This window comes from Chenopodium album, chromosome 6 (genome assembly GCF_948465745.1).
Source record: "Chenopodium album chromosome 6, dcCheAlbu1.1, whole genome shotgun sequence".
Classification (NCBI taxonomy): Eukaryota; Viridiplantae; Streptophyta; class Magnoliopsida; order Caryophyllales; family Amaranthaceae; genus Chenopodium; species Chenopodium album.
Genome location: NC_137839.1, coordinates 588,692 through 612,079, shown reverse-complemented (window position 1 = coordinate 612,079; position 23,388 = coordinate 588,692). Strand labels below are relative to the sequence as shown.

Sequence of the window (23,388 nt, the reverse complement as noted above, 5' to 3'; positions counted from 1 at the left end):
TCTATGTTTTAATTAATTGAAAATGCCTTTTAATTGAACATTTGAACATGATGTTGTCACTTCTCAATATTTTACGTATATAATGTGCATCACAAATCTGAAACATACATCTAATTGTAAAAATTTCATTCTTATTAATTAAGTACTGTATTCATTTAATGGTTTTCTTAAAAAAATATTAATCAATTTTAGATTAGTAAGGTTAATCGTAGGCCTAAAAGAAGTGGACCCTATCTTGCTCATGTTAATACACTTGGGCAATCAGAAGTTTTGAAAATTTTATCTTTTTAAATTGGATGAAGTATATATATATAACGCCTAAATGAGACTTACTATGAAGAAAGACACAACTTACAAGTGAATGTATACAACGCCTTAAATGGCACTTACTATGAAGAAAGACACAATTTATAACAATGCATAATATAGAGTATTATTATATTTGTACTAAAATTACACGTGAAAACTCAATTGATATGCTTACACATATTGAAATAATTCCTTTTTATCTTATACTTGTTGCATACACTAGTTTAGCAAAACTAGCCATTGTTCAATTATTTGTAATGTATGTAACGGGAAACTTTCTATAAGGGTATGTTAAACAATACGGAGTACAATGAAGGGTATGTTAAACAATACATAGTACAATTATACGTTTTATTGTTTTAGTAGAGAAAGTACTAATGAGTAATAATGAGTAACCTTTGATCGGAAGCTATAAAGAAGTAGAAGAAGTTAAGTTTTTATTGTCATTTCCATGAATTCGTAATTTCTTATACCACACAATTTCTATATGAACTAACTACATACTTAAACATAACAGCGTGCATATCTTAATTAATTTCTTTTTTTCTTAAATATCTATGTATTAAATGTAATTTGAAATTAAAATGTAAAATTATTCTGTACATAGTTGATTAATTATGTACAATCCTAGTTTTTTTTTTCTCATATACAATCGTTGCTCCTCATCTCCACTCTCACATATGAGGTTCTATTCAAATGATGAGGTGGCTTAGAAACCCTAATCCACACATATTATGTATGTATATGTAAAGCAGAATTTCAAAATTGTATTTTTAGGATTAGTTTACTATTCCTAAGCACATTAAATTAATTATAATCCAATTAAAAATTTGGTCAATCAATCATCCCATAAAATGTATGAGTACTCTTCATATATGTTCCAGTTGTCATTATATACCTTCAGCTAAACATAGGTTGTATTTCTCTAATATTTTTTTCAATTTTAATCAATTATAATACGTACGTATTTAATGAAGAAATTGATAACAAACTTGAATTAAATGATTACAAAGTATAAACCACAACGAAGAATAGGTCATTACTACTTATAAAGAAAAGCACAAAAGATTAAAAAATAAATTAAAAAAAAATCCTTGTATACTCCGTATATATATGATGCTTGGATTGTAAGAAAATTTAATAAGAACTCTTGGCCCAAAATCCAAGTTTTAATTATATGAAAAAGTAATTTTAAATTTTATTTTATTACGCCAAACAATCGAAGACCTAAAAAAGAGCTTCACCAAAACCATGTGGTAAAGGAAAACCATTTCAATTAATATTGTACTCGAAAATACTTCACATTTTGCCCGCCAAACAAACCAGGCGGGTACTTTTACACTTTTGCCCCTAATACTAATCTACCAATGGTGAAGTAGCCACCGTTACAATATAATTAAACTAGGAGGAACTCGGAATGGAGAAAAGTTAGGCATTTACAAATGCATAACAAGGGATATTCATGTAATTATACATATGTACAAATAAACGCATATTCTGGCATCATTGGATGATCAAATGGTACCACTGAATATACAGTGATACTATATATGCACATAATGGTATTATATATGCATTCAGTTGTACAAAATTTATGCAATGGTACCATATAAACTTTCAGTGAAACAATCAATATGTAGTCTTCCATCACATGATACAATCCGACCAAAAAATAGGTGGGTCCACTTACAGACCTCTCTCTTCCTATCCTCTCCTCTTTTCTCTCTCTATCATGTGTTTTATTAATATTTTAATCAATGTTATGCATTTACAAATGCCTAACTTTCTTCCCTTTAAAATTCCTCTTAAACTAGACATATGGCATAAGAATGTTTCAATTGTAACATTTGGCATCTAGATTATATAAGTAATTAAGTATATGTAACATTAATAGTTGGTGATTCTACAAAAAAAAAACTGATTTTAATAATCTCATTTTGTCTGATTTTCTTTTAATTTAATAATCTCAATTTTTGATTTGGGGGTTGTTTACTTTCTACAATCCCAATGATAGATAACTTGTTGAAAAGGTGGATTTATTTTAATAGTCACAATCTTTTCTTTTTTTTTTTTTTTTAAATTTATAAACAAACAAACAAAAATAAAAACTTTTTTCTAAAAATCCATAATACTAGCCCCTACCCCCTCCCTGATCACCCCAGCCCCACGTACTACACACTCAGTCCCCGCCCCCGCCGGATCATCTCTCACCTTTTTCACCCTCCTCCTGCCGGCCATCCGCCCCCAACCGTCTCGTCAACCCTCCCTCCCTTAGAAACACCCATGAAACCCTTCCCCTCACCTAGCCTAGATTTTTCGAGGATTTTTGAATTGAATTGTCTAATATAGCCACCATAACTAGTAGGTTAGAAGTTAGTTGGTTGCTCGATTGAGTATTAGTTTCAATGTGTTATTTTTATTATACAAGCGGTTGTAAGTTGTGCCTAAAGCTAGGCACAACCAATCTAAGTTATACCTAGCTTTAGCTACAACTGATTGTATAGTAAAATTATAGGCTAGTAGTGAGGAATTATCAAAATTTATTTGTACATACATTTTGATGAGGCGTGTAATAACTTTAGAGTATGACAATTCTAAGTTAATATAGAGATTGAAGTATTAATTAAAGATTGTAAGTTTTCGAATTTACATCTATATATATCCTATAATATCTTTTATTAATCTCAATAAATGATAACCTCCCATGCTAATATTATTAAAATCACATTAACTTGTAGGTAAAAAATTAGGTCTTAATATTGTGATTTTGTTAGTATATTGTATTTATGTAACGAGTTATGTGTTTGAGAATCTTACTCCATGAGTCCAGGAGTAACGGAAGTTTTAAAGGTGGATGCAAAGTATTTGAGAATAATATTTGTTCCACGAGTTTAGGAGTAACAGATGTTTTAGGCTTGGACATAAAGTATTTGGGAATAATCTTTATTCCACGAGTTTTGGAGTCGAGTAACAAAAGTCTTAAGCATGATCGCGTGGGGAATTCTACTACAAATCTAGCTCGTATTCACGCAAATATGAACTGCACATCTTAATTTATCACCATCCCGATCTTCATCTTTGAAGAAAATCATCATTGAATTATTAATGAAAAGTTTGTTGATACACAAATCTCATCAATCATCAGTCATCACAATACATCTTTTTTAACTGCCTCTTACCAAACTAATCATTATGGATGGATCGTGTTCAATACAAGATAATTAAGAAATACGGATTACTACTTTCGTTTTAAAATAATTGCAATATTTTAACTTTCGCATTATTTTTGTACTTACATTGACAGTATGTTACTCGTAAATGGTTAAAGTCAATGTATAAATAGTGTAAAAGTTAAATTGACGCATTATATATATATAATTTACTTGTAGTTATTTTGAAGAGAGGGTGTAACCAAAGTTGCGCCAATCAAATTGATGCAATTAATTTGATATCGAACTATAACTGAAAGAAAAAAAAAACCCTTTTAAACATGAGAAAAACAAAGAGAAAAAAAGCCCAAAAATAATCCGAACGTTAAAATCGGTTCTCTCTCTCTCTTTCTTTCCTCCCTCCACTGTCCAACTCTCCTCTTTCTCTTCCCCCCTTTCCCCTCCATATTTCTCCCTCTCTCTCTTTCTCTCTCTTCTCAGCAATTTCTTCTCAAATACAATTCAAATCTCAAATTCCCTATTCCAATCCCATCAGCAAAAAAACCCTATTGTAAATTTCTCCAAATTCTCCCCTAAAAACTCAGAATTTCATTAGCAAAATTCAGGCAAATTCCCAGAAATTCAATCAATCAAATACCCTTTACTCCAATTCATCAATGGCGTAACACCCAGATTCCAGAAAACAGAGAAAACACCCACCAAGAACAAGAACAGGAAGAAGAAGAAGAAGAGGAGGAGGAGGAGAGAGAAAATTGATTGAGAATTTCATCATCATATATATGGCGGCGATGGCTCCAGAAAGATCTAGACCTCTCCATAACTTCTCCTTACCACCACGCTTGAATTGGGGTACTCAAAAACTTCTTCGTTGCGCCAAAATCACCAATTCCAACAACCCCTCTTCCTCAAACGACGCCGTTTCCGATTCAATTCCCGGCGACCGTAAACGCCGAAACGCATCGTTTCGATCTCCTCAACCGCCGTCGATTCGCCGCGGTGAAGTCGACAATGAAATCGAAGTTATTCGAGAAAAGCTAATGCTCAATCTTCGCTCTGAAGTCGATAAAATTAACGCCGATTATCTGGGAAATTCCGAATTTACCCCTGCGATTCCGCCGCCTCCTCCGCCGGAATCTCGACCATGGAATCTCAGAACTCGCCGGAGTCCGGCGACCGTTGAAATTCCTCCGGCGACGGTGCCGGCGGAAGTTTGTGTTTCCAGGGGTGATGGCGGGAGAGCGAAGTTTTCGGTGCCGTTGTCGAGGAATGAGATTGAGGATGATTTCGTGGAGATGACGGGGAGACGACCTCCCCGGAAACCGAAGAAACGATCTCGTTATGTTCAGAGACAATTGGATGTGAGTTTGATTAATTTCTTTTGTTTTTGTAAAAAAAAATCATTTTTCTTTGAATTTTGCGGGAAATTTGAATTCAATTTTTGATCAATTTTTCGAGTTTTGATTGTTTTTAATTTGCCTTGGTTTTGAATTTTGATCTTACAGACGCTTTTTCCGGGGTTATGGTTGTCTGAGATTTCGCCGGAGATGTACAAAGTTAATGAGACTCCGGAGCCTCCTAAGGTTGGAAAGGTATAATTGGATAACTAATTACATTTTTTAATTGAATGTGAAGAATTTATTTTGATTTGAATTTTGGTGATATTTTTCTTTTGATGATGTTGGCGCTCATTTTGTAATTGAATTCGGGCTTAAAAGTTTAAAACTTTGAGTTTCAAGCTATAATCTAATCCACATTTGGACAATGGAGTTCTTGGAAAAATGTGATTTTTATGGATTTGTAATGTTTTGGTTCAATGCTTGTGATATGTATTGATTTGATTGAATGGGATTGTAAAATTTGGTTTATTTTGTTCGGTGTTGCAGTGAAAATGAGATAATCGATGGGTGGTGTCGCGGGAGTTTTGAGGTTGCTGTCCTTTGACAGTGGTAGTATATGATACAGGTAGATTAGTTCTACTGTAATTGTATTGAAATTGGAATTATAGTGTAGAAGTGTTTGTGGATCAAGTGTTTCAGGCAGAAAGTGTTGGTAATTCTGTTGTATAGTTGGCCAGTTGGGAGTATAACTAGAGCTGATATGTTAGTTTCTTTTTCTTTCGGAGTACTTGTTATCGATCAATCAATCAAATATAATTGATTTCGTTTCTAACATTTCTAGTCATTTGAGTATTTTCTTTCATGTGCTGCTGTTGTGTTTTACTGTGTTTGTATCCATTCTCATGGTTAACAGGTTCATATTTTGAGTTGAAAGCATAGCAGAATTGAGATTTAGGGCCGTTGTGGGAGGAATTGGGGAAATGATTAATGTTTAAAAGTCCAATCTTTGCTTTCATATAGTATGGAATGTCAGAACTCAGAACTCTGAAGTTTGTTTCTAGTTCATCCACATACATATATCTGATATATGCTGTTATAAACGAATTATGTAAGTTCACATAGGTCGAAATGCGTCTCTTGGACAGGTGAAAGTTCTGGATTGTTTGTGTCACAGGACTTGGATTTTGCTTCTTTATTTTCTTAAACTTATCGATTAGACTAAAGTATCAACTGTAACTGATTTGTTTGCTTTATTCTCGAGTTTTGTTCTGGTTTCTGCAAATGCACATTATACTTGACATTCTGAACTTAGGACTTTTAACTCAAAACAGTTAGGAATTACGATTTGAAGTAGAAAAACTGTGATAGTAGGAAAGTCATGTAAGTTTTGTTAACAAACAGCCTCATTTCTTCTGTTGTCTTCAGCAGAATGGAAAATGCTGGTTTGCTATAACCTTTCAGGTAGCCTACCTGCATCTTCCTCCCTATGCCTCTTAAGTCTACATTATGCTGCTGCCCTCGTGTGGACAGACTAGTTACGATTGGAGTCGATGTACTGAATGATCATCGACTGGCTTGCCATGGTCACATTGAAGTGGTTATAGTTGGTAGTGTGAGAAGGAGAGCATGTTCTGAATTTTTGAATTTTCCCACTATAATCTGATTATTAAAAGGAAATATGGTAGTTTCTGTTTATACCTTTTGGGCTGACTGAGCCCGGCCCGTTAAGCCTACACCAATTTATTATTCTTTAGAGCACGTGTAAGTTAATTAAAAAACATTCACTTTGCCATTTTGTTGGTGAAAACATTCATTTAATACGTTTGTTGGAGGGTATTTACTATTTAGTCCCTTCCATCGGTCGAAAGGGTCTTTGCTCTTTGACCCTTTAAAAGCAAAGTTAGCTATATTTGATTATTTGATGCTCGTTTTTATTCTTGTGTAGTTGTGTACCTTGTCTAGGAATTTTTTTTCTTCTTTGATATGGACAAGTAGGACAACGTTTATATTTGAGCGGCATCTCTTACGCGTCAATTAGTTTCAACGACATATCTTAAAGCGTAAGAGTAGGGGCAGAAGGTGCAATTTTTACTACTACATATTATACAACTAGTTGAATCTAGAAATGTATAACCATGCTTATTTTATGAGCAAATATTTTCAAATAATTTAAAAAATAATAAAAATAATAATAATATGAGTGTGATTGACTGAGCTAGGTACAATCGGTTGTATAGTGAAGTAAGGGGGTCTCCATCCTCAAATATTGACCATGTTTGGTAAATGGTTTTTTAGTGACTTTTTTTATTAGCTTTTGGCTTTTTTGTGTGACAAACAACCAAAGAATGTGTTTAGTAATTGATTTTTTTGTCAGCGAAAAAGCTGGCTTTTAAGCTAAAATGAAAAAGTTGTTTTTAGTAGCTGTTTTTTGTTGGCTTTTGACTTGTTGGCCTACAAATTATCTAATAAACAGCCAATAACCAACAATTAATTTACCAAACACTTTTATAAACAACCAGCGTAAACAACCAATTTCAAAAGCTATTATAATCAGCCAAATATTTCAATTGATCAAACAAGCCAAGTGAAACAGCCAACGCCAATAGCCATTTGCCAAACAAGGCCATCATGATAAAGTAAGAAAAAGTTGTTTTAAGTAGCTGTTTTTTGTTGGCTTTTGACTTGTTGGCCTACAAATTATCTAATAAACAGCCAATAACCAACAATTAATTTACCAAACACTTTTATAAACAACCAGCGTAAACAACCAATTTCAAAAGCTATTATAATCAGCCAAATATTTCAATTGATCGAACAAGTCAAGTGAACCAGCCAACGCCAATAGCCATTTGCCAAACAAGGCCATCATGATAAAGTAAATGCAATAACTACTAGTGCCGGTGGTTCTTGGATTTATAACTTGAAATTTTGGACCCAACCCATTATTGATCCAACATTTCAAATTTAGATCCATTTCGATTTTAACATGCGAATTATTAATTTGAGTTTTATAATTTAAAAAAAAAAAAAAGATATTAATTAGAGCTGTCAATTCGGGTAAACGGGTCGGGTAAAAGTGGGTCGGGTCAACTCGGGTTGGGGCAATTAAGATTAATTGCATAACCTATGCGGGTCGGGTTTGGGTTGGGTCATGCTTGAGTCGGGTCATACTTCTTGTGTCGGGTTCAAGTCGGGTTACATTTGGGTCGGGTGAACAATAGGTCAGGTTTAATTCGGGTTTTCACGGGTTAAAACGGGTTTGGTTAATTCTCGGGTTCGAGTCGGGTTCGGTTCAAGTCAATAATTTGCGGGTTAGAATCAGGTCGGGTCATTCTCGGGTTTGAGTCGGGTTCGGTTCAAGTTAATAATTTGCAGATTATAATCAAGTCGGGTCATATTCAAGTCGGGTCATTCTCGGGTTCAAGTCGGGTTCGGTTCAAGTCAATAATTTGCGAGTTATAATCAGGTTGGGTCATTTCCAAGTCGGGTCATTCTCGGATTCAAGTCGGGTTATGTTTAAGTCAATAATTTGCAGGTTTAATCTGGTCGGGTCATTTCCAAGTCGGGTCATATTCGGGTTCAACTAATTATAAATAGATAATTATCATTTTTATCAAGCTGATTATTTCCTTTTGACTATAATATACGAAGTATATGGCAATATACTAGGGAATTATAGTCTATAATTTAGGAAGATAATTATCTCTTTTGACCATACAATAAATATATACTATATTTAACTCTTAATTTTGAGGATGTTGCTCCTTTATTTTGTTGGCTTAGACCGACTTGGTCTCTCAAGACAAAATGCTTTGATCAACAATAATAAGGTGGTCTAAATTGCATTTAAGGTGATTTGAAATCAGGTTAGGAACAATTTGGGTTGAATTTAGTTTGGGTCAATAACAAGTCGTGTTAATTTCGAGTCGAGTTAGTAACAGATCGGGTTGAATTTTTGGGTTGGGTAAGTAATAGGTATGGTAAAATTCGGGTCGGATCAATAACAAGTCGGGTTGAATTTGGGTCAGGTCAATAACAAGTCGGGTTGATTTCGGGTCGGGTTTGTAACAGGTTAGGTTAAATTCAGACCGGGTTAAGAATGGGCCGGGTTGAATTCAGGTCAGGTAAGTAGCAAGTCGGGTTAAATTCGGGTTTTGATGGATTAAAACGGGTTTGGGTCAATTTCGGTTCAAGCCGGGTTCGGTGCAAGTTATTTAAATTGTCCGTTGTAAACTGGTTAATCGGTGCAAGTTGTAAACCGGTAAATTGACCGTTTAGAAGCAAATTGAATGGTTCCACACACCCAATTGGACTACCGGAAGGTATTAGGGACCATGGTAAACATTTCAGCAATTTTTATTTCCGGGCGAAAAAAAGTCAAAAAATTCCAAAATTAAAGGCTAATATCCACGCTTTTTGAGAAATTTTGGAGGTTTCGAGGCCCGGTGTCGAAAAGTCTTGAAATTATATGAGATATATCTTGGGGTCATATACTCATATAATGTCGTTTAGAACCATATATGATCATTAAATTATTTGTTGTCATAAATGTTCGTGGTAGGCTTGAATTAATGAAATCGGTGCAAGTTATAAACCGATGAATTGGTCGTTTAAAGGCAAATTGGATGGTTCCATCCACCCAAATGGATTCCTGGAGGGTATTAGGAACCATAGTAAACATTATGTGCCGGTCAATATGTATCACTTAAAAAAACACGAAGGGAGTAGTAGGTTTGAGTTATTGAAATCCGTGCAAATCGTAAACCGGTAACTAAATTGGCCGTTTAAAGGCAAATTGGATGGTTCCACCAACCCAATTGGACTCCCGGAGGGTATAAGGGTCCATGGTAAACATTTCAACAATTTTTATTTTTGGGCGAAAAAAAGTCAAAAAATACCAAAATTGAAGACTAATATCCACGCTTTTTGAGAAATTTCGGAGGTTTCGGGACCCGATGTCGAAGAGTCTTGAACTTTTAGGGGATGCATCTCGGGGTCATATAATGCTGCTTGGAACCATATATGATCATTATTTGTTGTCATAAATGTTCGTGGTAGGCTTGAGTTAATGAAATCGGTGCAAGTTGTAAACCGGTAAATTGGTCGTTTAAAGGCAAATTAGATGGTTCGTTCCACCCACCTAATTGGACTCCCGGAGGGTGTTAGGGACCATAGTAAATATTTTGTCAATTTTTATTTACAGTTGAAAAAGAATTCAAAAAATTCAAAATTTAAGGCTAATATTCACGTTTTTTGAGAAAATTTTGAGGTTTAAGGCACGGTGTCGAAAATCCTTGAGATTTAAGGGGATACATCTCGGGGTCATATAATGCCGTTTGTAACCATATATGATCATTATATTTTGTCATAAATGTTCGTAGTAGGTTTGAGTTAATGAAATCCGTGCAAATTGTAATAAACCGATAACTAAATTGGTCGTTCAAAGGCAAATTGGATGGTTCCACTAATCCAATTGGACTCCCAAAGGGTATTAGGGTCCATGGTAAATATTTCAGCAATTTTTATTTTCGTGCGAATTGAAAAAAGTCAAAAAATACCAAAATTGAAGACTAATATCCACGCTTTTTGAGAAATTTTGGAGGTTTCGGGGCCCGGTGTCGAAGAGTCTTGAACTTTTAGGGGATGCATCTCGGGGTCATATAATGCTGCTTGGAACCATATATGATCATTATTTGTTGTCATAAATGTTCGTGGTAGGCTTGAGTTAATGAAATCGGTGCAAGTTGTAAACCGGTAAATTGGTCGTTTAAAGGCAAATTAGATGGTTCCACCCACCCAATGGGACTCCTGGACGGTATTAGGGACCATGGTAAACTTTTCGGCAATTTTATTTCCGGATGAAAAAAAAGTCAAAAAATTTAAAAATTGAAGGCTAATATCCACGCTTTTTGAGAAAATTTTGAGGTTTCGGAATCTGGTGTCTTGCAGCTTTGAGATTTTAGGGGATACACCTCGGGGTCATATAATAGTGTTTTAAATCATAAATGATCATTATATGTTATCATAAATGTTCGTGGTAGGCTTGAGTTAATGAAATCATTGCAATTTGTAAACCGGTAAATTCACCATTTAAAGGCAAATTGGATGGTTCCACCCACCTAATTGGACTCCCGGAGGGTATTAGGGACCATGGTAAATATTTTGTCAATTTTTATTTACAGGTGAAAAAGAAGTCAAAAAATTCCAAAATTTAAGGCTAATATTCACGTTTTTTGAGAAATTTTTGGAGGTTTAAAGCACGGTGTCGAAAATCCTTGAGATTTAAGGGGATACATCTCGAGGTCATATAATGCCGTTTGGAACCATAAATGATATTTATATGTTGTCATAAATGTTTGGAGTAGGTTTGAGTTAATGAAATCCGTGCAAATTGTAAACCGATAATTAAATTGGCCGTTTAAAGGCAAATTGGATGGTTCCACCAACCCAATTGGACTCCTGGAGGGTATTAGGGTCCATGGTAAATATTTCGGCAATTTTTATTTTCGGGCGAAAAAAATTCAAAAAATACCAAAATATAATTGAAGACTAATATCCACGCTTTTTGAGAAATTTTGGAGGTTTCGGGGCCCAGTGTCGAAGAGTCTTGAAATTTTAGGGGATACATCTCGGGGTCATTTGATTTTAATTATCTTTTAAAAGTTCAAAAAAAAAAAAAAAAAAAAAAAAAGGAGGAATGAAATGCATGGATGAATCATGAATGCATAAAATACCTTAAGTCCTTAATGAAGTCATTTGAAAATGTCACAAATTATCTATTGTTGGAAATCTTGGGATTAATAATAAATTAAAAGCTTAATTTGATACTTTTATTTCTAAGACCGCCAAATTTTGATTTTTTTTTCCCACATCAATATTGATGAAATAATGAGGATAAAAGACTAGATATTGATAATTAGAGTTTATGTACATGAACTAACTAAACCAAATTAAGTTTATAAGGCCATGACTGATGAGTGCAAAATACTTTATGTTAATTCCATGTGCGATAATAATAATTTGGGGTTAATTCCTTCCAAGTCAATAAGTTCTGTTAAAATAGCCATTATGATATATAAATATTTAATTTAAATTGAATTAGAAAACTTAGAATTATTTAATTTAAACTATAAATCCTAGATTAAAAATAAAAATAAATTTTTTTGACAAGAAAAATAAAATAAAATTATAGGACGGTTTTGTGTGCTTTCTTTCATACATATCAGGTTTTGTTCTAATAGAATCATAGTTTTTCTTGGATGACTACTAATTAATACAAGCTAGGAGACACACGCCCATTGCGTGTGCAGTTTAAGATCTATATGAATTGATTCTCCATTTTTTTTCCTGTACTATTATCTACCTTATTTTAATAAAAAAAATTATTGAATTTAAAAATTGATGTAGTCTTGGAGGTTTTTATTTTTTTATTTTTAAAGGTAGTAGTTTTTATTTTTAAAATAGGATATTAGTTTTTTAAAACAAAAATTAAATTAAATTAAATTAAATAAAACAAGAGAGGGGTATTTTGGAAAAGTAAAATTTATCACAAAAAATCCCCTTTCACTTTAAATATTACTAAAGATATTGAAAATGCTTCAAGATTAGTTTGAGAGGAAACGCATGAACTGATGAACATTAGTTAAAAAAACATGTACATATATAAAAGTTGATATTTTTATAAATAATTTAGATGAATTTAATAAAATATATACCACATAAGTATATTACTTATTATGTATTAATCACAAAGCACAGCCGACCAAATAAAGGAGAATGGGTGTGAATAATGTCAAAATAAAAACCTTTTAACTAAAACCAAAATGAAGATGTACTTTAAAAGAAGTTGCAAGGGGAAATCTCAAAGGAAGATAATTAATGACACTTAATCGGTGTTTTAAAAATTAAGTACAAATATTACACTTTGAGATACCATACGAAATAATGGGAAATAATAAATATTCAAGAAATTAGTTGTTATTAAGCCAAGAAAACAATAACGATAACATTTAGGAACACGTACAATTAATATAATCATTCAAGTACACGTCCATAATTTTCATGTCAAAATCAATGAGGAATTTTATATTGAGACGCAATATTAATATGAGTGTTTAATTTCCTTATAGTTGCTTCCTCAAAGAGAACTTGAAATTTGTAAATTGTAATGATAGATAGTTAGATACTACGTAAGTCTTTAGACATTTTAAGAGAATGGGGACTATGGGGTTAGAGTTGGGGTCGATTTTTGGGTCATCCACTCATCCCCTGACACTCTCTCTTAATTTATTTGCGTTATAATTGGACCTACATTTTAAAACCTTAATTAATTTAGATATTTACTAACCTCATACACAATTTTCCGTTTGAAAATTCAAAAAAATGCTACTCGTTTTGTGTTTATTACTTTATCTTACACGCCGTCTTTTTAGTTGTACCTACTTTTGCTTTATTTCTTACTCGACCATGCAACACGAGGGTCCACTAACATTTTACTTCCCCAATGAGCAAAAAAAGAATATGATCCGATCTGTTACCCTTAATCATCGAGTTTATTGTAAATGAATAGAACTTAGGATAACGGAGACATTATCAAATTTGTTATGGATATAGAAGTTTAAATTAATTGAAGGCACATATATTATAAAATCATCTTGATAAATTTTAGAAATCAAGCTAGCATTACAAGTTTGATTTTTACTTTTTTTCTAAGTAGGGGGAAGAGGGGTTACTGAACTAAAGAATTGGTACGTTATTCCCACAAAAACAGGAAAATAAATTGACTAGTGTTTTGTGCTCTTCTGCTTCCTTGAACTTGACTTCACCGGCAGTATCCTAATTCTTTTTGCCACTCGTACAAAATCCCTGCTCACAATCATATGTTACAAACTTACAATCTGAGTTTAAAATTTTAAATTTATATATTTTTCATGAAAAAAAAAAATGCTTAATTTCCTCTAATTAATTCCTCCTATATATAAGAAAAAGAAGAAATACAATTTGTCTACATAGTGTGATGACCTCGTAAATTCTCATTAGGGCACATGAGATAAGCGTAGAAATATATACCCAATACACACAAACAATGCTTATATAATAAGGTTTGATTTATAATCTGTCAAACTAGAGAAAATAATTAGAGTAAATGATTTTGTGTGTGTTGTATTACGATAATGTGGAATATTTATACAACCTAGGAGAGTAGGAGAAGAGATTAGGGCTTAAAATCGGCCCAATAGTTATACATAATACATGGTTTAACATAATCAATTTATAATATGGTGAATATGATAGCAAATAATCGTAATTTCTTCTAGTATGTATGTAATATGAGTCGACATCTTACATGTAAAACTTGAAAACGAGGAGATTAATTATATAGTAGTTTCAATTTAACATGAACTACAAGACTTTTAAAATTGCATATATATACTAGCTAGTATATTATATTATACTCGTACGTACCTTGCTGCTTTAAAGCCACGGAACGATTTGGAAAGTGTGAAGAGTAGCTTAGAAGATGAAGGAAATTTTATAGAAAGGGTAGTTAATTAAAGGCTTTATTATAGGACAATCAAAGAATAATTATCCTAATTAATTTAACTCTCCTTCAATTCTTCAAACTTAAGAAACAATGCATGCAAGTTGATACTCAAGCGACATGCACATACTAGCTAGCTTAGATAGCTAGCCATCTTAATTAAGGAGGAAATTATCATAATAAGAGATGAAATAATTAAACAATCTCTATTTTCTCAAATTTATAATTGCAAAATTAAACAATCTCTATTTTCTCAAATTTATAATTGCACCTATTTACTTGACTTTTTCTATATTAATTATTTTATATTTTTAGCTAGAAGTGCTATAAATGAAGAGTGGATGAGGTATGTCTTAAATTGTATGGAGTACTGCTTTTCTAGTCTAGCATATAATTTCATATGTGACATGGATTGTCATATAATTAATGGCCAATTATTTCTTCCCTCCTGTTCTTTTGACTGATACATTAGGAATACCCCTTCTGAAGAGGGCTTACTAATAATTTTTTATCTTAGTATTTAAAAAAATAAAATAAAATAAAATTATTTCTTCCCTCATTTTAGTTATACACGATGAAATCTATTTCCCAAATACTACATATGTTTCATTCTGTAATGCATGACTTCTTCAATTCATAACTCGAGCCAAAGCAAAAACATAAATCAAATTAGCTGAGCTATAATTTTATCCGTAGATGTTGTATGCCTTTTTATTAATGAATTAATTTATAAGTAAAAAAAAAAAAAGGAAAAACATAAATTTATAAGAAACTATCCTACTTATGTAATTGTTGGATACCACAACACGTAACAAGATGTACTCACTCACACAGTCACACTATTTAATAATTTCGCCCTCTTTTCCAATTAGAAAGAGGCACACATACATGCATGACAATTAAAAGTCCAATTTTCTCTCTTAAACAAGGGCTACCTAAATTCTAAATGAAAAGGGTGCATGCTCCAATAAGTTATTGGACATGCCCTAAAAAAGTTTTAAGATGATGATGTTTGAATCTATATCATCTAATTTAATTTATAGTGCTAAATTACTAGCATGTTGGTGATAATATTAATCTAAAAAAAAAATACTAGATAAAACTTTTCAAAACCATGTCCGTATAGATGGTCTGACGCATTCAAGCTGAACTGTCGTATGTCGGATCTATACCCTATTTGTCAATAGATTGCTTTACTTGCGCAACTTGTATATACCATTTCAAAGTAGGTTAGATGGTGAACGTTTGCGTCCCTTACTTAAAAGACAGATAATACATATTACGCAAAAAATAAATGACGAGTCGACTCTACATACCTTGAGGTCCATAGGCTTAAATAGGTGATTAATTTTGGTGTCATCAGTTACACACACCTAACTGAAGTAAATAACTCGTTGCTTGGTAGGGGGAGGTTGGATGTGAAATCACGTACATATATTTTGGGAATTAATACAACATATAGTGCACAACAATAAGTAGTACTAACTTTTGGTGCTCTAAAACAATTAAGTTGATAAAATAGGACAAGTTTTGGGACCAAATATGTATTGACATTTTACACAGACTACTTAAATATTTATGCACACCCAAAAACAAACACATTAATAATCTATAATTCATGCAATATTTATATGTACCTACATATACGTAATTTCCAGAAAATCAGTGTCCCAGGACACTTATTATTTTTAAGGTGTTGTCCATCAGTGTATTGTCTCCAATCTTCTGATTCTTGCATCTTTCTTATTATACGACTACTAATTAAATATCACCCTCTCCATCCGTATTATTATTAATTAAATAGTCAGATTCATACGTAATTTATATGAATCGTACTAACAAAGTGAAAACTAAATTAAATTCAAAGGGAGTAAATTCAGAAGAAATTAATTAGTACTCGAACAAAGTATCATCGCATTAAGCGATAAGCATATTATTTAATTTCCCACATGATATATTATGTTATATCTAAGAACAACATAGTGTTGCTTGTAAATATTTTTTTCGAATAAAATTTAATTTTGATGTAATTTTAAATTGATAAATTAGATGTCTTAAATTTTTTAAAATATTACTTTAGTTTCTTTATATTTTAGTTAAAAGAGTAAATTGGGCAATAAACTTCATAAAAAAATTTATTGACACCAAAAATTCTTGTATTATTTTGCCCAATTATTATGATGGTTTTTCGATTAATATCATGTAGTTTAAAATTCCCGATCTTCAATATATCATACACAACAACAATACTTTATTCTATTTTTCGCGAATTTTTCATTTATAAATAAAGAGACGCCCTTAAAGTAATAAAAAGCCGTTTCAAATTAATATAAATGAATAAATATGCTTCAAAGAAATAAATAAATATTCCTCAAAAAAAAAAAAAAAAACTTTAATAAATACATAAATAAAAACATAATCATGAATTAAATGAAAAAAAAAAGTAAAAGAGAAATAGTAGAGAGAAAAAAGACGTACTTCCACTGAAGATCACCAGCAAGAAGAAGATCATTCTCCATATCTTCATAAGCAATAACATAACCAGGAACAGCATTAGACAAATCAAGTTGTTGTTGTTGTCCATTATCACCACAAATATTATTATTATTATTTTCATCATCATTTTGTTGAATATTTGCAATTTCCACAAACATTTGTCTAAGAGCTTTGGCTAAACTTTGGTAGTTACCATGGTTTTGTAGGTTAATCCGGTGGCAGATCGCTCTGCCCTCGAGCACAACTGTGATCGAGGGCACAACGTTTAGGACTAGATCTCCACCACCACCATCTAACCTCCCTGATTGGAGGAAGTGATGGTGATGATGGGGTGGTTTACTTATATATAATGATTGTTGTGACGTCGTTGAGGACGACGCCACAGATGTAGTAGGGTTAGTAGGGGCGGTAGGTGCACTAAGAAGTCTAGTGTAGAAACTATCATGCCATCTTCTTTTTAAGGATTCTTGCCTTTGAACCTCAATAATATTGTTGTTGTTCATGTTGTTATACATGATAATTATGTATGTATGTTTGTATGCTAATTATAATATATGCTTCTAATAATTATATAAGAAGCATATATTATAATTCTTGAAATATTTCTTCTCAAAATGTTTTTGAAGAGAGAGAAAGAAGAGAGAGAAAGGGAGAGAGAGTCGGTGGAGGAGGTAGTTAGTGTGAGTGATCAAGCTAGCTTTTAGTGGTATGTTTGGAATGAATGAAATTATATAACATGAAAGAGAGTTTAAATAGAAAGGGTTGGATAGGAGTACATTTATGTCTGAATTGAAATTATATATCTTAATTAATTGATTTAGAGGGTTTGTTTTTTTATTTTATAAATTATTATATATAAGTTTTTGGGGAAGTTCCTTTTTTTCCTCATTTCAAGATCAAGATGGTGAGTTGAATTGAATTTGCTTGGGATGCCGTTAGTTCAGAATTGGATACTTTTGTACGTAGCACTTTCAAAACATCAACACCTAAGAAGCAATGTTTTTTTTATACAATTGTAGTATGATAGTAAACTTAAACCCTCCGGCTATTAATACTTAATGATATAAATATAATCATATATATACCAAGAGGTGGTTAATAGGTCATTCAAATCAAGTTTAATTGAGCTCAATTTAGTTTAGATTAAAATCAAGCCAGGTATATATGGGCATAAATCATTATGTGCAAGTAAATTATAAAGATCTATATTCAGTTAATTTTGTAAGACAATACAATAAATTAATTGAATTGGATCCGTCGAGCATGTGACATCAAGTGTATGTAGTCCAAGTGATCCAATTCGGAAAAAAACATATATACGAAGTATGAATACTTAGGTTTATTGATATTTTATCTATTACATATGTGGCTCAACATAATCTTTGGTTTATATATGATACTCTGTAATTTCTTATAAAAAAGTCAACAAGGGATTGATGATCATAAATAATAACTTTAGTTCTCAATAAAGAAAAAGTTTTAATTATATATTGAACTGAGTTGAGGTTTAACCTGTTGTACTCTTGAACTTAATAACTTGATAAACCAAGTGAAAATTTTGCGTTATTATTTTCCTTATGAATTAACAAGAATTGATCATTCCAAGATCTACATAATAGAGGAGAAACCCTAGCTCCTACCAAGCAAGATGGATACTTGTGAGCTACCTTCCACTTTGACTTGGGGTCCTAATTATGCTTAAATCAACGGAATATATGAAACCATTATTTATTTATTTATTTTTGGTTGTGAATTGAAACTTGTTTATTATGATAAAAATAACTAGTCAATATGAATTAATTTGATAATAAGTTAAAATAAGTTTATCGATTATACATGAGCACACATCCTAACATTAAGAGATACATCGACAATGTGAGAAGTATCATCCCACACATACACTAAATTAAGGGTTCGGTTTTTATAATAAATTATTTGAAACCAAAGAATAAAAAAATAGATAATGAACAAGTTGTTGCTTGTGTTTGACATAGTGACTTAAAATTCCTTGTCTGGCTGTCTAGTGTTTGTGTTTGAACTACTTGCAAAGATAAGGCCCCCATGCGGAAGAGGCATGTTTGCTTGCGAAACCCAAAAGTTGGTTGAATCATATAAATATAATTCTATTATATTATATGGTACTATTACATTATATTTGGATCTTTGTTCACTAACATGAACAATATCATATAATTCTTATTTTATGTTGATAACAATACATGAAGAAATATAGGATCTCATCTAATTTTTATACATATAATTTTTATGGGGATCATATAATTATAATTATAATAACGTGAAGGCTAAGCAATTTAGGTTGGACCATATAAATATAAGAGAAAATTGCATGAAATTAAATAAAATTGGTAAAATAATTCTTGTAAATTGAAATTGCATGGACGTAAGAGAAAACCTTTGAGCGTTACCGTCGGCGAATGGTTCGCTTACAATTTTGACTCAAATTTAATTTTATTAATTACAAACAATTAAACATGACACTGAATTAAAGAAGATGCTTTTCTTTTTGTTGATCCCAAAGTATAAATTTATTTTTAATTTTGTTTGGATATTATGGAAGTTGCATTAGATTTAAGGACACAAAAATAATCTTAAGATCTGTATTAGTGCATTTCAAAGAGATCAGTATTAACGTGGCATTACTTCTGTTCTAGACTTCCAGCCTAACATTGTAAGTTTTCTTTTTCTCATGTTTTACATAAATTATTAATGTTCGTTTTCTTTTTCTCCGGTTTTTCATAAATTATTTATGTACATGCTTTTAGTATTTGACCTAGAGGTGACATATGGATTGTACTCTTAAAGTCTTGAAGGTGTTATGATTGGATTTGATTAAGGTTTTATTTGATCGGATTATGGAACATAATTGGGTTCAATGTCGAGTTTGGTTATGGGTAGGCCACAATAGGGTCATTATTGTAAACTAATTTACTGTGCCTTTCGTTATCAAGCTATTAGAGTAAGTGCATTAGTTTGACTATGACACTCAACGTTTAAAAAATTAATATTATACAAAAATGTATATTAGCTAAAATATCATTTCACAAAGAGATTGGAATCAATTTTAGTCATATAACGCCATATTTCAGTTATTTTGAAACAAAAAGATTGAAATCAATTTTAGTCATGGCTAGCTAGATTCAATTTTAGTTCAACTCAAAGTCAATTTATCCAAACTTGGTCACTATTCCAATTTTGGGTAGAGTTTGCAAATATATTCCATCCCAGGCCCACTATCTATATCATACATACATTCATAATAAGAGCAAGTTTAGCCCCAAGTCTTAAGACTTGGAGTGACATCATCATTTTAAGTCTTAAGACTTATGCTTAAAACTTTTCCCATTTTTCTTCAAAAATCTCAAGCAAGTCTCAAATTGAGTCTTGAAATTTCAAGACTCAACTTAAGACTTGAGATTGGGACCCACTACTCCCACCTCACTTTTATTTTTATTATCCCTTTTTTTTTTTAATCCTTACACTTTTCTACATATAATATGTCAAATATTTAAGTCTTAGGGTTAAAGTGATAAATATGTGTAAGTCTTAGTGAGTCTTAACAAGAATTTGATGACATCATTTTCAATGGGGGCCACCAAAAATGATGTCACATCCAAGTCTTAAGACTTGGGGCTAAACTTGCTCTAATATACTACTACTTTCAAAATTTGTTTCTATTACATTGCATTATCTCTTATTCAAAATATATTATCTTATTTTTGTTAATTTTTATTTGCAGCAAATGAATATAAAATAACCCTTTATCGTAACTAAAAGTTAATTGAGGTAGTATGTCATCATTTTACATTATCACATACATACTAGGGGTGAGCATGGGACGGGTACCCGTACCCGATAACCAATATCACTAAAAGTGATATCCATAACCCGAACTGATAAGTTCGGGTACCCGGACTTCGGGTACCCGGATTTTCGGAATGGTTATCGGGTACCCAATAAAGTATCCAATAGTGATAATAAAACTTAAAAAATTAGTTATTATGATATTTTTTTACACTAATTAACAACAATACCACATGATCTTGACCAAATTATTAATAACATTACTAATTATTGATATTATATAGTGATTACGAAGTAATGTAAGAGTTTAAATATTGAAAAGATAGATTTAAGTAAGAAAAAAAAAAACAAAATAATTGCTTATCTGAACGGAACGGGAAACCGTTAATTTTAAAATGATACCCAAAAACCATACCCAATAACAAATTATCGGAACGGGTACCCGAACCGTTATGGTTATCGGATCGGGTACCCTAATTTTCGGAACGGTAACGAAACGAGTTTTCGGATTTTCGATTTTTCAGGTAGTTTTGCTCAGCCCTAATACATACACCTTTCCTAAAAATAAAACATGATAAGTGAAGGAGCCTAATTTAAGACCTCAAGTCTCAACTATTTCCCATATAATAACTTGGGGCACTGTTTCCCATATAATAACTTGGGGCACTGTTTGAATCCATATTCTAGTTAAAATATCAAAATTAAATATTTTAGTTAAAAAATCAATTCATTTGTTAAAAGTCATGCAACATCTACAATAAAATCAAAATTATTAGGTACTGGATATTTACCTATTTGATTAAATAAAAGTCTCCTCAATAAGATCTACAATCGAAGTAGATGAAATATTACTCTGATTCGTATTGAGAACATTAATAAGTTGAAATTTCTTAAAAAAAAACACTCAATCACTTCATTTACTATTTGTGATTGTAATTGTTAATATATCAACTTAACAAAAAGTTTAACACTATCACGTCCCTTTACATGAGAGCCCTTTAGACTTAAAATGTGGATGCAGCATAGGCCATCTGCATACCCTGCATGCGAGAAAATCATGCATGATCAATTGTGTAGAATCTCTAGTAGTTTTCTCATACAAATCAAACTAATTAATTACTAGGTTGACGAGTAATGCCTTAGAAGATACGGAGTTAGAAGCATAGACATAAACAAGTATTCCAAGACAAGGTGCAAGTTAAATGCAAGTATTCAAAGAAAGTATGATTATTACAATACAAAAATCCAGCATTCATCAATCACTCTTTGAATAAGTAAAGATAGCAATTGATGTGGGTCAAATATAAGATCATGGTCATAGTGGCAAGTACTCTTCAATATAGTCAGATCAATTAGTAAAAGCATGGTCATCGTGGCAATTGCTCTTCGATTTACTGTCTGATCGTATTAAAATTCATTGTCATATATAGTGGGCATGTACTCTTCGGTATATGACTACTTTATTTTCAATCAATAAACTAACACAAATTCTTATTTGTGGCTGGTCACACGGTGTGGCATAATAGAGATTACTTTATTATTGTTATAGCCTTATAGGGGTTACTCTGTCAGTGTTGCATGGTTTACTCGTCAGTGGTATAAGAGTTACTCGGTCAGTGTTATAGTACAGAGGTTACTTTGTCAGTGATATATGGATTAGTTGGTCAGTGTTATAAGGGTTCCTTTGATTTTTTAACCTCTGACCATATGGTGTGGCCAGTCAAATATAAGACGAGCTGATAAATTAATACGATAAGTAAAGAGGTATTAATGTAAAACCTAGCATTGTTCAACTTGACTTAAGTTAGTGGGTAAAGATCCTTTGTGAGGAGGATGGGGGAGGGTCAAGAGACCCAAGCTTAAAGTATCATTAGACATTAGTGGAGATGATCAGATGATCCTACAACCAAAAGGTTATGATATATTGTAACCGAACAAAGTTTTACTTGGTAAGAACGACTAAGAATTGAGAAAGTTTGGTAATAAAAGATGATTGCAAACTGCCAATCTCTTCTATTCTTTCACTACACATCCATACACACGCACGCCATTTTCACACCATCCACATTCCACATTTAGAGATGACAAACGGATCATTTAGACGGGTTTAGGTTGAGTTAGTTTGGTTCAAGTCATTCTCGGGTCAGATTTGTTTGGGAAATTTCAGGTTGGGATTGACTCATCTTCGGTTCTATAGGCAATAATTCAATATGCTTATTTTAATAAAATAATCGTTATTAGATACTTCCTCTGTTCTTTTTTACTTGACCTGTTTCTTTTATCACGCTTGCCAATGCAAAACTATAGCGATCAATAACTTTAATTCTTCATAAATAAAAATTATAAAAGTTGTATATTACGATAGTACTTATTGAGACGAATTAAAAAAAGATATCATATGAATATATATCATTCACAAAAGACGGTCAAAGGAGAGGTGGTAAATAATGCAAAAGTCGAAGCGGATCAAGTAAAAAAGAACGGAGAATGTACATTATTATTGGCTTTTTGAGTATTGGTCAAGAAGAAATGGCGATTTCAGGTAAAGTAGTTAGGTTTTTTTGAGTTGGGTATGGTCGTATGGATCATTTTTCCAAGTCATTTACATTCAATGGATGCAAAGTTGCAAACCAAACCAGATCTGCCCGTCGCCCACCCTTAACCCATCCATCGACGAAGATCATACCAGCCCAGGACTACTTACAGCCCAAAC

General features: G+C 32.1%; 2 protein-coding genes across 2 annotated transcripts; one reads left to right on the top strand and one right to left on the bottom strand.

The window, feature by feature from the left end:
• The first annotated feature begins 3,869 nt into the window (after positions 1-3,869).
• Positions 3,870-5,661, top strand: LOC145634168 (uncharacterized). The gene is made up of 3 exons (XM_081685580.1): positions 3,870-4,837; positions 4,982-5,068; positions 5,363-5,661. Exons 1-3 carry the CDS (start codon positions 4,259-4,261, stop codon positions 5,363-5,365), a joined length of 669 nt encoding a protein of 222 aa, XP_081541706.1. The 5' UTR covers positions 3,870-4,258; the 3' UTR covers positions 5,366-5,661.
• Positions 5,662-13,429: 7,768 nt separating this feature from the next.
• On the bottom strand, positions 13,430-17,825 carry LOC145634167 (auxin-responsive protein IAA33-like). The gene is made up of 2 exons (XM_081685579.1): positions 16,836-17,825; positions 13,430-13,681 (listed from the first exon to the last, which is right to left on the bottom strand). Exons 1-2 carry the CDS (start codon positions 17,366-17,368, stop codon positions 13,600-13,602), a joined length of 615 nt encoding a protein of 204 aa, XP_081541705.1. The 5' UTR covers positions 17,369-17,825; the 3' UTR covers positions 13,430-13,599.
• Between the last annotated feature and the right edge of the window lie 5,563 nt (positions 17,826-23,388).